At 36.5% G+C, this 16,277-nt stretch overlaps 3 protein-coding genes across 7 annotated transcripts; 1 reads left to right on the top strand and 2 right to left on the bottom strand.

Moving 5' to 3' along the window:
- Positions 1 to 57: 57 nt before the first annotated feature.
- LOC105683852 (RCC1 and BTB domain-containing protein 1-like) lies at positions 58 to 2,709 on the bottom strand. Of its 3 annotated transcripts, none has more exons than XM_012396784.3 (10): positions 2,460 to 2,709; positions 2,139 to 2,341; positions 1,914 to 2,072; positions 1,590 to 1,851; positions 1,404 to 1,531; positions 1,071 to 1,340; positions 867 to 892; positions 693 to 790; positions 489 to 619; positions 58 to 410 (listed from the first exon to the last, which is right to left on the bottom strand). In XM_012396784.3, the coding sequence occupies exons 1-10, from the start codon at positions 2,545 to 2,547 to the stop codon at positions 270 to 272; spliced, it is 1,506 nt and encodes a 501-aa protein (XP_012252207.2). In that variant the 5' UTR covers positions 2,548 to 2,709; the 3' UTR covers positions 58 to 269. The 3 variants fall into 3 exon arrangements, with proteins under 3 accessions (XP_012252207.2, XP_012252206.2, XP_012252205.2); XM_012396783.3 differs by having other exon boundaries at positions 482 to 619; positions 867 to 991; positions 2,460 to 2,707; XM_012396782.3 differs by having other exon boundaries at positions 867 to 991; positions 2,460 to 2,706.
- A 2,475-nt stretch (positions 2,710 to 5,184) lies between these two features.
- Positions 5,185 to 8,569, top strand: LOC105683860 (zinc transporter ZIP6). Of its 2 annotated transcripts, none has more exons than XM_012396803.3 (8): positions 5,185 to 5,724; positions 5,842 to 6,151; positions 6,608 to 6,850; positions 6,941 to 7,101; positions 7,212 to 7,331; positions 7,440 to 7,746; positions 7,869 to 8,056; positions 8,163 to 8,569. In XM_012396803.3, exons 1-8 carry the CDS (start codon positions 5,557 to 5,559, stop codon positions 8,301 to 8,303), a joined length of 1,638 nt encoding a protein of 545 aa, XP_012252226.2. In that variant the 5' UTR covers positions 5,185 to 5,556; the 3' UTR covers positions 8,304 to 8,569. The 2 variants fall into 2 exon arrangements, with proteins under 2 accessions (XP_012252226.2, XP_012252225.2); XM_012396802.3 differs by having other exon boundaries at positions 7,428 to 7,746.
- Positions 8,570 to 12,116: 3,547 nt separating this feature from the next.
- Positions 12,117 to 16,224, bottom strand: LOC105683858 (TATA box-binding protein-like 1). 2 transcript variants are annotated; one of them, XM_048659528.1, is made up of 6 exons: positions 16,066 to 16,224; positions 15,454 to 15,555; positions 15,063 to 15,359; positions 14,722 to 14,972; positions 14,552 to 14,646; positions 12,117 to 14,489 (listed from the first exon to the last, which is right to left on the bottom strand). In XM_048659528.1, the coding sequence occupies exons 3-6, from the start codon at positions 15,345 to 15,347 to the stop codon at positions 14,233 to 14,235; spliced, it is 888 nt and encodes a 295-aa protein (XP_048515485.1). In that variant the 5' UTR covers positions 15,348 to 15,359; positions 15,454 to 15,555; positions 16,066 to 16,224; the 3' UTR covers positions 12,117 to 14,232. The 2 variants fall into 2 exon arrangements, with proteins under 2 accessions (XP_048515485.1, XP_012252224.2); XM_012396801.2 differs by lacking the exon at positions 16,066 to 16,224 and adding an exon at positions 15,629 to 15,721.
- Positions 16,225 to 16,277: the final 53 nt, after the last annotated feature.

The raw sequence follows: 16,277 nt of genomic DNA, 5'->3' as shown, positions 1-16,277 counted from the left end.
ATTACCATACCGATGACCAGTAAATATAATGTGAGGAATGATAATCATACGGTTCACTTTTTTCGATAATTCATATCGATTTATTCAATGGAATAGAAAATGTAAAGTTCACTTTGACATTGAGATCCCTACAGTCTTAGAACTCGAGTAGTCGTTTTCCAAAGATTTTAATTACGACACCCAAGCATGCGGAATGTAAATAAATAAGTACATCAACTCGATAGAAAAATCAGACATTACGTTTGGAATCGGGATTTGTTTCTTGACTATTACGTTTTGAAGGCACCAGCTTGCGCAGCCTTCAAAATGAAAGTCTTAAGTGTAGCTTCATCGAGATTAGAAAAATTCAGAGTTTGTATGACAGCCGTCATATGATTCAGTGCAAACTTGAAACAAAATTCTTCCAACTCCTGCAAATTACGGTGTTCCAGTATTACGATATAAATGTATAAATGAAATGTAATTCAATTGCAGCGCGTACCTCTTACCTGGGCATTGTACTCGATAGCGGTACTATAAAGAAATGCAGCATTTTCAACGGTTATTCCTCTTTTTATAAGCTGCACACAACGTCTCTTTAATTGGGTCTCGCAGTAAGCGTCGGCAAGATCCAAGAGTTCTACGATTTACGAGTACATAAAAATTAATTATAACCGCGAATGATCTAGAATTATTCATTGATAAGCAATTACCCAATGCGTTCTCCGCAGGAAGGTCAACTTCATCCGTGTAGAGATATCTCAAAAACGATTTGTATACGGCATGAGAAAACTGATCCAGCTGCAAGATACTGACCGAGGGTAGAGGGAAAATTATGAATCGCTTTGTCACTACGATACATATTAGTGAGATTTTTAAATTCTTACTTTTGACTGTCTTCGGCCCAGTGTTCCTGAAACATCGATCTAAAATGGAGACATCGGATTTTCAACACTGATTTATGAACGTGTATCGGCTTTCCTTGGACTTGTATAACAATGTCACTTGTCGTCTACATAAAAAGACAGAAAGAAAACACAAGAACAGCGTAGAAAAGTACTCTCGACTCGTCATTGTAATTAATAACCTACCGCGTCGTCGAATGCCTGTCTCAGGGAGTCTAAGATGCCAGTTTCCTCTTCGGCATGTAACAAAAGAGGACGGTGCATCACACTGGGAGTTGCATAAAAAGCAAGAGCATCGTGAGGATGAAGAAGACGAGTAGCGGTTGGCGTTGTTACGCTCTGACCTCTACACTGACCCCACATAAAGACTCGACCTCCTTGCCCAACGGCTACGCTTATGTGGTTGTAGTGGACAGCAGCTATGTCCGATACCCTTCCCATCTCGGGCATGACCACCTTGAGACGAGCGAAATTCATGTGAAACATTGAATCGACAAAATAAAAGCTTACCGATTCTACCTTTACAGGACTCGACGCGTTCGCCTTGTTGCCAAGACCCAATTGGCCGTAACTATTGCCCCCCCATACATATAAAGTTCCTTCGTCACTGAGTGCCAAAGTGTGGGCGTAGCCGCAAGCAACCTTCTCTGAAAAAAGCATTTTCATTAGATAATCTTGATATTTCGCCTCCCGGATTTTATTTACCGATTACAACACCAGACAAGGCGGACACTTTGGTCGGATTTGGTTGATTGACGTAGCTGCCTATGCCTAATTGTCCGACTCCGTTATACCCCCAGCCATAAACATCTCCACTTTCGGTAACCGCTACACTCGAAGTCTGCCCGCAGAATATGGATACAACCTTTTTCCCTGTTAGTGCAGAATTCACTTTGCGCGGCACACCTTGGTGGGAACTGATTCCACTACCAACCTGCCCACAGTTATTTTGACCCCATGCATATACCTAAAACTCAGAGCAAAGTTGACAAAATATACCGTTCAATTTTTAACGTTTGAACTACACACCTCGCCGTCATCCGTTAGTGCCATTGAATGGTGACTACCGCAGGCAATGTCGACAATTATTTTGCCTCCTAGCTGAAGCCCCACAATCGTTGGAGTTAGGCCTTGATTAGACGAGCCGTTGCCAAGTTCAAAGTAGCCGTTGTGGCCCCAAGAAAATACCTAAAAATCAGTGACGGAATAACATTAGCACATATTGTTAGACTGCACAACTAAGCTTTATCCAACCTCTCCGGTGTGCGTAAGAGCAAGAACGTGTGGCCCGCTACCATAGGCAAAAGTTTTCACGCCCTTTTCGCATAACGCCTCAACTTTCTTTGGTTGCAATGTACTGTGCGAATCACCTGTTCCCAGACAGCCTGTCGTGTTGCTGCCTAAGGCATACACCACATCGTCTTTTGTGACAATCAATGCCTCATTGCCCAGATTTCCTTAACAGTGAAGTAAATAGCTCAAAATTTGTCGCATAGTTTTAGTGCTAGTTTATTTGTTGTATGTACTTAGGAGAAATTTAATTGACACACGACTAATGTAATGTTATTTGATTACCGTAGACAACGACCAGATATATTTTGGTAACGAATTCTGGTTCAAGAAGGCTGAAAACAGGCCAATTTCTCAGGTCCGTCCGCGACATGATACGTAATTCGATGACAGCTGCTTGACTTTAATCCATCAAAATGAAACAATAAAAACTGAAATCAACAACCCATCAGCTGGAAATGACCGACACCGTGACGTAGCTTTGCTCATGATAACCAGTTTATTACCACAAGATTGCCACTGTACGTACATACATACATACGTACATACGTATGTACGTACAAATAGCATAAAGGTGCAATTTCATGCTGACGCTTGACGCAGTTTTTAGCGTCAAATGTAGTCACGTGGTGTAGTCATTTTGACAGATGTGCCATCGAAATTATAAATGAATAATCATCATCATCTATTCATTATGATCATCTGTGATCATAATCACAGATTTATTCCCAATTTTATCCCTTTTTTTCCCATTTTTTTTCGGTTCTTTTGATCATTTTTTCGATTAGCTCATCTTTCCAAGGCCCTGAGTGGGTGTGGGCCCCTGAAATCAATTGTACGGCACTATCTTTAGACTCCGCCCCTTTTCTCTAAGCCCCGCCCATCGGGAAGTACAGCTAGCACTATGTGGCGAAATTTTCGTGAACTAAAATCCCAGGTTTCTTGCCCCTTGACGTCAGGCCATGTATTGCGGGTCGGAGATACAGTCGTTGACTGAAGATAGTTATCATCAGTCAACGATACAGTATTGCGTATTGCGTTCACTGAAGATTGGTTTGGTAGTTATCATCAGTCAACGTGTATTGCGTGCAATGCGGGTGCCTAAATAAAAACATTGAAACGGATGAACGAGCGAACATTTTACGCGCAGAAAGCATTGCCCGATCATATGAGCTGATAAAATGTCATCTTCACCGGCAAATTTTCTCGTACCGATTATTTGGCGCGTGATTTCAACGACCGACTATTCACGATTATTAAAGCTGTAACCATCAACGCCGCGAGCAGCTTTCCGAAGTCCGTATCCCCGATTCAAGGCAACAACACCGAGATATTGGCAGTGTGATGAGAAGTTGCGTTTGAATTAGACGTAATTAGGGGCTGGAGGAATTGAAGTTAAATTGACGGTAACCCGATCAATTTCATACAGACACGTCAAGTTAGTTCGGATTTCTGAGCTCGATAATCGCAGGAATTTCGAGGATCAAAGAAATCATTTCAAATCTTTGCCTTTTTCTTCCTTTTTGCAGCGTTAAACTGTTTTCAACGGAGCGCTTCACTTACAAAATTCTCGTGACATTCTACAGAATTATTTTTGTCGCTTCTGCAGGGCTGCAAAGAAGTAATGAAAAAGGAATACTTTTCTGGTAACAAACGCGATAAGATCGAATTGTGATTTTGCTCCCTCGATTACTTTTTTTCTTTCATGCTCTTCTGCAATTATTGAACTTTTAGCAAACTGAAAGACGATCACGCGTATACGGTACCTATACCTATGTATACTTACCTATATCGTTATCGCATCGGATGTGATACCTTGATGCGTCTTCGCATTACTATCAATGATCAAACGACAATAACAAACCTCTCTTGCAGATAACGAATACATAGAACCTGCAGAGACTGCGAACGATAATTCCCATTTGAAATTGAAAAGCGCCCAACTATACATACGATGCGAGGCGTAGAAAAACAAAGCAAATATAGGTATACCTAACACTATATTTCCCTATAAGAGGATAGCTTAATGAACCGGACAGGAGAAAAGTTCGAGGGCTTAATGAGCTAGTGGAGTTAGAAACAAGCTCGATTGAATGTAATGTATTATTTACGAAAGATTTACATCATATGAGAGGGATTTTAATCGTTCCGATCAACGATATTACACGCTTGAAATGTTGTTGGCGTCTGGTGCAATCTAATTCCATGACATACCATGTGCCAGACACGGAATTGAAAAAAAATATATACAGGCCGATCGGTTCGCGGTTATACAGGTATATCGTATCGATGCATTGTCGGATATAGGTACGTACGTACATTATGCTGTGAAATGATGTGAAATCGTCTTTTCAACATGTTTTTATGTTACGTCATCGTTGGCGGTCTTCGTTTTATCATATAATTTTACGCGTCGCTATTATGATCAAGATTTAGGATGCCGCGCGTTTTAACGACCTTATGGCTTATAATAGGTGCGTACATACGGATTGGTATATTGGTACAATATGTATGTGTGTACCTACCACGTATACCACGAGCGGAAACGGTTAATCCGAGATAATAACACCCCGTTCATGGACGAGAACTCTTATTCCTTTGAGATGCGTTGCATGGTGGAATAAAGCACCAGCATTTGTATTACAAGGACTCGAGGTAGTCCAAACAAATTACTCGTATATTTGTGACGTACAGAACCTGGGTATTAAAATTAATAAGTAACGAATTCAAAAAATCGAAGGATCGAGTCGGAAACTAATTGTAAATAACGTACGAAATACGCTTGGTCGTTTGATCGAGGAACGCATCGAAGAACTTGAAAAAAAGTGTCCCGGGAAATGAAAAGGTCATCCTTCTAACTTGAATTTTTCTCGCTTGAGAAATAACGGGGATCGGGATCGGGATCGTTTCCCGTCGTCCATCGTACATCGCAGCTATTATAGACGAAGTTATACTCGGGCTAAGGATCACTGTAAATAGACGTATACTTGCTTCGAATCCGACGTGCGATAACTAACAGTCGTCGTGAGGCTTTCGGACCATCGAAACGTCCCGCGGCTCGATAGAGAAGAGTAACAGGAAATTTGTTTTTTGCCTCTTTTTTTTCCTTTTTTCAGTTAGCATATTTGAGAAGCTCAAATATTCGATATCGGAGTAAACTGAGGCGATAACGTTAACGCCTTACTTCCAGTGCTCGGTACAACTTTTGTGATAACGATTTAGTTTACTCGATAACTATCGTTGTGTCATGCCGGGATCCCCACGATATCGGTCTGACGGTGGCCCAAACGCAATTAACAAGTTCAACGCTAATATTTTTACAAAAGTTAATTGAAGTTTTAATCTATCGACATTAGTTAACTCGCAAAGATTGACCGCTAGAATGGTCGGTGCTAAATCTCGTTCCGGTTGTTACTTCATGTTGACAGCGATCTTCGTCTGTTTTTGCAAGTGCCGCTGCTCATCGGATACGGATGGTTTCCACGATCACAGATTCTTCTTGCAACAGATTTTTAACAAATACGGTGACAAAGGTATCATAACATTCGAGGTACGTTAAAAAGCGAAATCTACCGCAGTATGCGTTTTGTAATTTTGCTGCCAGCAAAATACGTTTTCCCTTTTTTTCTTCTACAATAATGTATCTATGTTTCTACCCACTGCACAGGGTTTCGAACACCTGTTGGAGAGTCTTGGTCTGGGAAGATTGTCGTTTGAAAAAAAGCACAGTGTTTCGATGCATCGTATAAACGGTTCGTTCAAAGATGTTCACGATGAATTACATCTGCACGATCATCGCCACGGTCCTAAAGAGATTGGATTTGATCAAAGTGACGCAGACAACACGGTCAGCTCGAAGGAAATCGCCGACTTCTCCGAAACCGATGAACCGTTGGTAAGAACCGGTGATTTGCCAACTCTGCGTTCCACAACGACCGAGAAGAATTCTAGCATCGTTAAAAGGAGCACCGTGAAAGGTACTTTTTCGCATCTCACAGACTTTGCATTTTATCTTCTTCAATTAAAAAAATTTGATCGTCTATCATTGATATGAGCGTACGGAGCCATCCGCGAGAACAGCGTAAAAACGCAGAAGAACGAAAATTGGAATATTCTGGAAGTTTTTTTATCTACTATTTTCATTCTGGCATCACATGTCATTTTGAAAATCACAACTGTTATGATTTTTTCATTTTGCTCGCTAGTGGGAACATTCGCCAGTTTTTGTCGGTTGCGCTTTTCCGGCCCTCGGCATTCGATAGGATTCTGTCACTCTACAGTTATAGCTGTAATCGTCCGCGCACTTACAATGATTATTTATTTCATAACGCGATAAAAGTATAAGTATACATATACATATAGTTACGTCACACTCCTCGTGTTCGTTATAATTATTCTTCGATAATTAATAACTCGATTACGTGCGTTTTCAGATCCTGAACCTGGTGTGTCCGGAGCTCCCGAAGACGATATCGGACTTTGCCTATCTCCTCAGGCACTTTTAAAGACTTTTGGACTTCGACCGAACCATTCAGTGGCCATAAAACCATCACGATTCCTGCACCTTTGCCCGGCAATTGTTTACCAATTGGATAAAAGGGCATGTAGCGTTCAAGCTGCACCGGTTTCGGTCGCGTCGGAATCAAAGACTCGTCGAAATGTTTCGCAAAGCGAAGGCGAGTTTGTAGCGTCGTGATATTTCATGACTAGAATTCCTATCGCATCTCTTGACCAATCTTCACCGCTCTTCATTGATCTTTTTTCAGCCTGGCTTCACGCGACTTTGGCAACCGGTCTGATTAGCTCGGTTGGTCTCTTGGCGGTTCTTATGGTGAAGTTGACGGAACGTCGTTCGTTTCTACATTTTCTCGTTGCCCTCGCGGTCGGTTCTCTTAGCGGTGACGCTTTGTTGCATTTGCTGCCGCATGTGAGTTTCAAATGGTTTGTCAAATGACGATCTTACCTCAAATCTTCGATTTGAGTGACAAGATCCTCAAGGGCCGTGAATCTGAAGGGCCGGTTACAAATAATTTTTAGGCTCTGCTTTCAGAGATAATAGATCACGAGACCGCTGCACTTAGGTGCGGTGCAACGTTCTTGGCAATAATATCATTCTACGGACTAGAAGGTGCTCTTTCCCTCGTGCGATCGACCCGCGTGTGTATAACTATTTATTAGAAATTAAAAACATTGAATCGACGGTTTCAAAAATGATTATACCACAATTATCAATATGGTGGCGTTATTTTTAAGCTGGAGAGGAAGATTTCAGAGTTGGGAATACCTAGAGCAGTTTCTTTGGAGCTTAAATCGGTTAAAAATCATGTTGCTGGAGAACATGAAGAGGCGGGAACTATGTTGGCTTCAACGCATCGGGAGCATCATGGTCACACTCACGGATTTCCGGCTGAGGGGGACGCTTCTTCTTCCCTGGCTTTTCTTGTTCTCGTAGGCGACGGACTTCACAATTTCACCGACGGTCTTGCAATCGGAGCTTCATTTGCGTCAGATCCAGTCGCCGGACTTGCAACGACAATAGCGGTATTTTGTCACGAACTACCGCACGAACTCGGTAAAAAAAAAAAAAAAAAACAAGAATAGTCGTCTTCCGTCCGGTGTTTCATGCATTCGCCATTTCAATTGGGGCCACGTTTTTAACTTCCCTTTTTCTTGTCTCGTATGTTTTCACCGTAGGCGATTTCGCAGTCCTCATTAATTCGGGTATGAGCGTAAAACGAGCTTTATTGTACAATATCCTGTCATCTGCATTGAGTTTTATCGGTGCAGCCTGCGGCGTTTGGCTCGGTGAATTTGAGGACGTCACCCACTGGATATACGCTGCTACCGCGGGAACATTCCTCTACATCGCCCTCGCCGATTTGGTAGATCTTTACAATCTTTGACAAAAGAAAATGTCACGAAAAAAAAAATTTTCAAACGATTTGCATAGAGTTTCGCTTTATATTTATACAGCGATAAATTTTTCAGGTACCGGAAATGATGTCGTACGTAAAAAGTGATGCGAAATTTCAAGGGATATTCATCCAGATAGCCGGTATGACTTTGGGAGGTTTATTAATGCTAGTCATCGCATTCCATGAAGATAAACTTCATGATCTACTTTTGTAGCTAATGTTTTCGCTGACATTAATCACTCTAGGAGAAAAAAAACCGACAAACTATACATGAAATCGAAATACCTGTACGTATAATATTACATTTGGATACGACGCTCTGTCAAAAATCATGAGTGTTGAACTGTTGTTTGAAGTTCTATAGTATACATTTGTATATGACAATATTATGTATACATTGTCATACAGCTTGTTAACAGATGGAAAACAATTGATTAAAAGAATGATGATTGTTATGAAAAATAGAGACAGGTGATAAAAGTTCTAGAGTTTCATTATTGACCCTCGACCACTTATAGTTACCATACCAATTTGAAATCGTTATAAAATCTTTACGATTGAACAATGATCAGCTACAGTTTTGAACCAATTGAAAAATCACTCATTCTGCCGAAGGCGATTGAAATAATTCAACGGTAGATAATGAGTAATTGTGCAAATTACTTCAGAATAGGGTGGAATTAGCTAGATTGCTCCTGAATAAACCACTTCGTGAAAATGCTACGTGAAAATCATCGCAATACATCGATTTTATAATGATCTATTTATCTAATCCACGAATAGAATTATTTTAAATCCATTGCAGCAATTCGCATTCGTTTCTATTTTCTCAGAGAAAAGGAGAAACTTCGGTTCAATCCTTGCACAGAAGCGATTGATATGTATCATATTATTTGTTCGAATTCAGTCGTTCAATTGTCATTAAATAATTGAATAAAATTCACGAACGAATTTCTTTTCTTCTATGTGAAATCATGTTCATCATTCATTTATTGTTGGTTTTTCTCTTTATTACATATCTAACTCAACAGTCTTGTGTACGTGTTTGCATTACCATTTTGTCCGAATTTCTTTCACATTAATATCATTATCATTATTATCATTACTCAGTTGTATTATCAGTACAATTACTATCAATTGTCATTGTTATCAGGAAGATCTCGTCAAGTAACCGATATCATGACATTCGGTTAACGTATGGGTATGATTTTTCATATTTTCATCATAGTCTTCCTATTCTTGAAATCATCTACCCGGTACGAACGTGGATTATAGGTCCGTTATCATTATCATTATTTCAATTTTTATCATCAATTATTCATAGACGCGCACGAGTTGTTACATATTATTCATTTTCATACGATTATAATGTAATCTAAACATACATACCTATAAGAAATGTCTATGATCTTAACATGTGCATAATAGGGGAACCCGGGGCATAATGCCGTACCCCAAAAATTTAGTAAAAGTTTTTGTAAACTGATTAAAAAGGACTTCAAACATCATTCCGAGTTTGAATTTTTTTTTTCTCATGGTTTCGTTGAGTACCCCGTTTTGCCCCGCCTTCCCCCATACCGATACCTGTTTGAAATGATCCCCTAATTTCTACATCCCTATACACATTACATTTGAGGAATGTTCATGTCTAACACGCTATTTCGTTTTTCTCTCTGTTATCATTTTAATTTGTCTATTTTTTGCTTTTTGCTGTCACTGCTGATTCAAGTTCCTTTTTTATCTTCGAATACATAACTGGTCATCGTTGACAATTGTATTACGTATATTGTTGTTATATTTTGTAACCGCTGCCGTTGTTAGGTTTGTTCTCATATTATTTAACCATCAATTAATCAATTTCCTATACATATTGTTCCATAGATATATACAGATATAGACTTTTGTCTTTTTTCTACAGATTCGCTCTAATTAATGCACATTTAAGGCTCGCACGTATAACAAAATTGCTTCGTTATTATCGATATTGTTGTTGCTATTATTATTATTATTATTATTATTATTATTATTATTATTATTATTATTATTATTATTATTATTATTATTATTATTATTATTATTATTATTATTATTATTATTATTATTATTATTATTATTATTATTATTATTATTATTATTATTATTATTATTATTATTATTATTATTATTAATATTATTATTATTAAGGATACCATACAATGATACAATGATATTATTATCTCTTCATTTTCCAGCGTGATGATTAAAAATCGATTTCTATACGTATGGCTCATAGTATACGTAGTAGTACAAGTATGCATATACATCATATTGTGCGATTACACGTATAATGATATTGAACATCCGGACTGAAATAAGGACAAAAGAGAATAGTAAAAAAAATTATCGTTGATGTTGATAATATTACATAAAATGAATAAACAATTAGAAAGAACAGATAATAACATGAATATTTGAAATAACACGTTGTATTTGATGTTATACATGTAATAATGATTGTTCTCATTGTTATAAATTTTTATATGCGCAGTAATGTAGTTGATTTTTACAATAAATATATAATTATTAACAGTCACGCGATATTATTCTGATTCATGAGATATTGATCTGATTCATATGCAAGTTTAATTTATGGTAAATTCATTTTGCAGCAATCGGCCAATTTTTTTTGTTTTTCACATTTTTTTCCTTATTCAGCAATTGGAGTTCGGACAAGTCGAAGTCACACCGCCGAACACACTGGTATTATTTAGATTCCTATCAGTATTTCGGTTGTTATCCCTACTTTGTAATTATTCTGCTTTTTCTCGTTTTTTTTTTTCATATCACGTCATACAATTTATGAATTTGTTAATTTATCGATTAATATTCTTCTTTCTTTTGAGAAAACAAATTCAAAAGAATGATTAAATGAGTTCATGAATCAACTGAAATAATTCTTCCACAAATAAATGCTGACAATTTTTTTCTAATCAATATGAAACCGTTGTGTTCAAACAATTGAGTGGATGTATTTGTTCTGCGTTAACTTGGTAAAATCTAAACAATGAGACACTACGATCATTGAAAATAATTGGCGTCGCGAGTGATAATAATAATAATAATAATAATAATAATAATAATAATAATAATAATAATAATAATACTATTGTTAAAAACTATAATGATAATAATAATGATAATGATAATAGTAATGATAATAATAGTAATGATAATAGTAGTAATGGTAATAATAGTAATAGTAATAATAGTAATAGTAATAATGATGATGATGATGACGATGGCGATGACGATGACGATGACGATGACGATGACGATGACGATGGTAATTATAATAATAATGATAATGATAACGATAACAACAGGAATTATGATAAGGAGATAATAATGATCATGGTTTTCGACATAATATATGTGTAAATTGTTATCCGGCAGTGATGTTAATATCTACCTATAAAACCATAGGTATATTATACCATATTACACCTAAGTATGAATATAGTTTTTTACAGACAAAGAATATAATACAATTATGATAATGCAGATAATGATAATGATAATGTTTATGCGTACAACGGAAGGTAGTATGTCATTATGAGTATTGCTATTGTGATTATTGATCTATAATATAGTGTTATATGTATGTACCTATAATAGTGTAAAATATGTACTACGGGTACCGTGATTAACCACACGATTTTCAATATACTACCTACGTACGTACAATATAACTAGGAAAATTTTTCAAATTCGCAATGATAATGATAGAAATAATGATAGTAACAATAATAGTAATAATATTAATAATGGTAATGATATTTGTCGATCCATCGTCTACAAGGAAACGAACTCGATATTCATGTTAGATGATTTAGATCGTTGCAGAGAGCCTGTGAATTATATTGCCTTTATTTTGAGTGACGAACATTAAATGAATTCTCCTTAGAATTTTTATCTTTGCATACTTATTTCATAATCATAGATTGATGAAATAAAGGCTCTGATGATTCACTTGGATATCAATCAAAATTTTTCGTTACAAGTATCATTAAACAGTGTCAGTCCGGTTCATTTATTATTTTATTTTTTTCTATTTTCGAGTTACAATGTAATAGTTTTTTTTTTTTTTTTTTTTTACGTATCAACCGCTATTCACTCATCTGATCCTCCTACGTATAATGAGAAGTTTCGATTAATAGCATAATTGAATTAAATACACTCAAAATGAGAAGAAAAAAAGAAGAAAGAAGCTAAGAAATGTTTTTTTACATATACAACAGACTACAATTAGCAAATCTCAGCTAAGAAAGTAAAGCCAAACAACAAAACTAAGAAAAATTAAAAATACACGTGACGTGTATATCCTATATTGTCTCTTTTGATTCATATTCGAGCATTTTCTCTTCAACTATCTTCTCCATCCGCACATACACAACCTTTCAGCTTTTGTCAATCATTGATAGTTTTTTTTTTACCACGCTATACACGAGAAAAATTCATAATTGTTGATAGTAATAGCGATAATTACGTTTGAACAATTGAGTCAGCCCGACGTACTTTATTTGAAGTTGCTATATTGATGCAATCATTCTATTTCATAGACGCCATGGTTTATCATTCCTTCATTCGTCGTCTAAAGTCGTCGTCAGCGTTATCGTTGTAACATAAATTTGTTTTTGAATATTAATAAGTATAATGTTAGAGAAATAAATATCATATCTATCTAACTATGTGTACAATGTATCTAATTAGGTGTTCATCTTTTATTCGTATGACTCATCTCTATTGATCTCGATGAATTCTTAATTTATTTAATAGTTTTTTTTTTTCAAACTCATTTATAGTACACACTAGCAAAAATACTCACACGAGTATGAAGATAATCAGATGAAAAGTGAGCGCGAATTCTTCCATAAACAAAATTTGATTTAAGAGAAAAGCCTAATAAATAAAATAATTTCTACTCCCAATGTTTAATCACTGTCAGTCAGGTTTCGGTGACTTTTTTTACCACTGATATTGATAAAGTTAACAATAAGGATCATAATCATATAGTAAATGGGTCGTAAGAATAAGTTGAAAAACACAGGAAAAAAGAAACAAGAAAAGAACCGTATGAAAACGAAAACAAAAATGAAAAAGACAATGCATGTATAGAAATTTATACACATGTATAGGTTTGCATAGATATACACGCGTAATGAAGAACTTTTCGTTTATAGTTTTTTCTTCGTTTTTTTCTCATTTTAATTTTCATTGCAACGAACAAAATAGTCTAGCTTTGACAAGTTGTTTTTTTTTTTTTTTTGGTTGAGAATGTTCAATTCAATCTATGCTTCGAATTCTCTCTTTGCTTTTGTGGTTATATCTTTGGCACGGTATACATAATTAGTTGTTACTTTACTTAATTTTTGTATCCCCTGCTTTTTGCTTGTGTTTTTCGAGATGAATGACGGAAAAAGAGTAAAGCGCCGAGCATAAGGAATGAACTATGATAAAAAAATCTTGAACTTTGTTACTGTTTCCCTTTGTTTAGAGAAAATTTGCACATTTCGTTTTGTTTTTTATATTTTTTTGTCACGCGTAACAAATAATTGTAAAATTATTTCTTTTAGTTTACCAGAGAAGAGGTAACTCACGAGGATTTGATTCTGGTTTTAGTTATTTATAATTATACGACTCTGTACACGGAGTAAGTCTTTAAAGTTTGATTTTGGTGTTTTTTGTTTCTTTAATTTTAATTATGCATTTATCCAACCGATCAACTCAGGTACGTGAGCGAATTGTTTCCAGATAAACTCTTGTCTGTTATTAAAATTTTGTTCTGCGTGAAGCATTCATCTTCGCAAACACAGATTGCTATGAAATCACCTATAATGTGTGATGTTAACACCATCGTTTTGTCAATTTTTTAGTAGAAAAAAAATGTTCTGGATAACGAAGATTGCGACAATGAGAACTGTGAACATCTGTTATTCGGTCCCCGTAATCGTACTTGTCGTGTAATCCAGGTATAACTTTTTTTTCATTATCATTAAACCTTTGTTGTTTGTTTTAATTTTTTATGTCACTGATAAAAAACAATGAAGCACTTTTTTGATCCAAAATCGGGTATAGCAGAATACCCTAATTTACAAATGAACAGATCAGTCCCAACTGGCGTCGCTTTCACCTTCGTCCTCAGAAGGCAGAATGTCTTCATCCATAACGGTGTCGGACACCTCCCGTATGAGGCTATCGTCTCGACAGTTACCGCTAATTCCCACTTTTTTGTCACTTGCCCCTAAACCTCGCTTCTTCATTTGAAGAGCTAAGAGATCCTCTGCTGTTCTTTCCTTACGAAAATCGTAGACTAGTGGAAATATATGCTCGATCGCAGCTTGGACCGCAGCTACACTAGGGGCTGAAATTTTTCAAAGATTTTCAAACAAATTCGTTATCATATCTTGAACGCTTTTAACTAACCTGTAACTGTTACACTACCCGTTGAAAATATCTTCAATGTAGCTTTGGGCTCCTTTAGTTTATAAGTCACACCCGGGTGCAGCTCAGGCTCGTAGCTAATAAGGTATAAAACGGTTTTAGAACACTGCCACAAAGAGAATGCTCGTTTGTAATAATCAATATCGACTCACTCGGCGTTCTCCTTGTGACGGACGGAGAATGAAGTTATTTTGATGGCAAACGGCATGCAGCATGTTCCAAGAACATTTACAACTCGGAAATTGTTGAAACGCACTTTGAAACCCAGTTTTTGAAGAGAGCGAGCAAAACGTCTGGCTGCAATTTTAGCCTGAACTTCGCTCGTTGCTCCTGTACACGTTACTTTACCCGACGACCATATCGAAGCTGTCGTATAGGGCCGACGAAGTTTCATTGTTATCATCTGGAAGATCAAAAATTCTTATGATTTTTTGTAATCGTTCTTTTGATGTTTTCTTTAATCATCTAGTTATCAGTACCGCCCAAAACTTACCCCATTTTCTCTTCGGTACTCAACGTTTGATCCATTGAGAGCTATTTCTCTTAAATTTAAATGACATCTAACACTGAAACTACATACAACGTTATTTATCACTATGTCTATCTCAGGGGCTTCCATTTCCCCCTCTATCTTAGGCTGTTGCGACTCTTCCGTGAGCACATCATCCTTGCTATCCGGATGTATGCCTGACCTGTCGATATTATTAACATTATCGACATGGTTTAATGATCCATTCGTCAGGTGTTTCATGCCATTCTTTTGAATAGCAGTTGCCATAATACTATTTGCCTGTAAAAGAAAACAGAAGAAAACTTCCGTCAAGTTCACAAGACTTAGTTTTTGATCCATAAATTATTCCCACTATTATGGGAAACATTCTCACCCTAAATAGACCGAGTAGCTGCAACTTGCAGTCTTCAATTTTGCATCCTGCACATATTTTTTTTTCTAAGGTAGATACGGCGCATAATGTGATTTGAATTATCTGGAAATGATTATAATACAACGTCCAAATCAATTTTCACCCAAATTTTACCGCATCGCAAAAAATCCAATACTTTGTTCTGTTCTATGCTGAATTTATTCTCCAAGAATTCGTAAACCTTAAAATTATCTGAGAAGAGTACAAGGAACAACCCGTAGATTGCTATCAGGCTGAAAAATTCAACACTGGTGGTAACAATAAATAGTAGAGTATAGTCTAAACAAGGGTACATGTCGAGAGTTGATGATGAGAATATGAAAAAATTGTGATTTACTTCTATCAGAGACGGTTTATATTTGATTCGTAGCAAGATCAATAGTTACGAAAATCTATGAAAAAAAATAAGCGCTTTCAAGTAAATTAAATCCATGCAAAGATCTAGCCGCTTTTATATCATGTATACATGTAAGACTTTAATACGCGAATATTCAATAATAACAGGTCAAATATCGGCGTTGAAATAGCGAGGCAAGGTATAATAGCGGCGTTATTAAAAATGTAACTACTCGCCTCTTATAACGTCTTCAAATTTATTTCATCCACCGAATAGAATCTAGAGACGAAATTCTTGGTGACAACTGCGGTGCGAATATAACATAAAGTTAAACTCGATAACCATTGCCATTGTTTTCGGCCATGTTCAATAGACTGACGACCATAAAGTTTGTAATACATCTATGACTGAAAAACAGTAGGCCCACGACGCTGTTGAAGAAATCGAG

Source organism: Athalia rosae, chromosome 8 (assembly GCF_917208135.1).
Source record: "Athalia rosae chromosome 8, iyAthRosa1.1, whole genome shotgun sequence".
NCBI classification, from domain to species: Eukaryota; Metazoa; Arthropoda; class Insecta; order Hymenoptera; family Athaliidae; genus Athalia; species Athalia rosae.
This window is presented reverse-complemented; position numbering and strand designations above follow the sequence as displayed.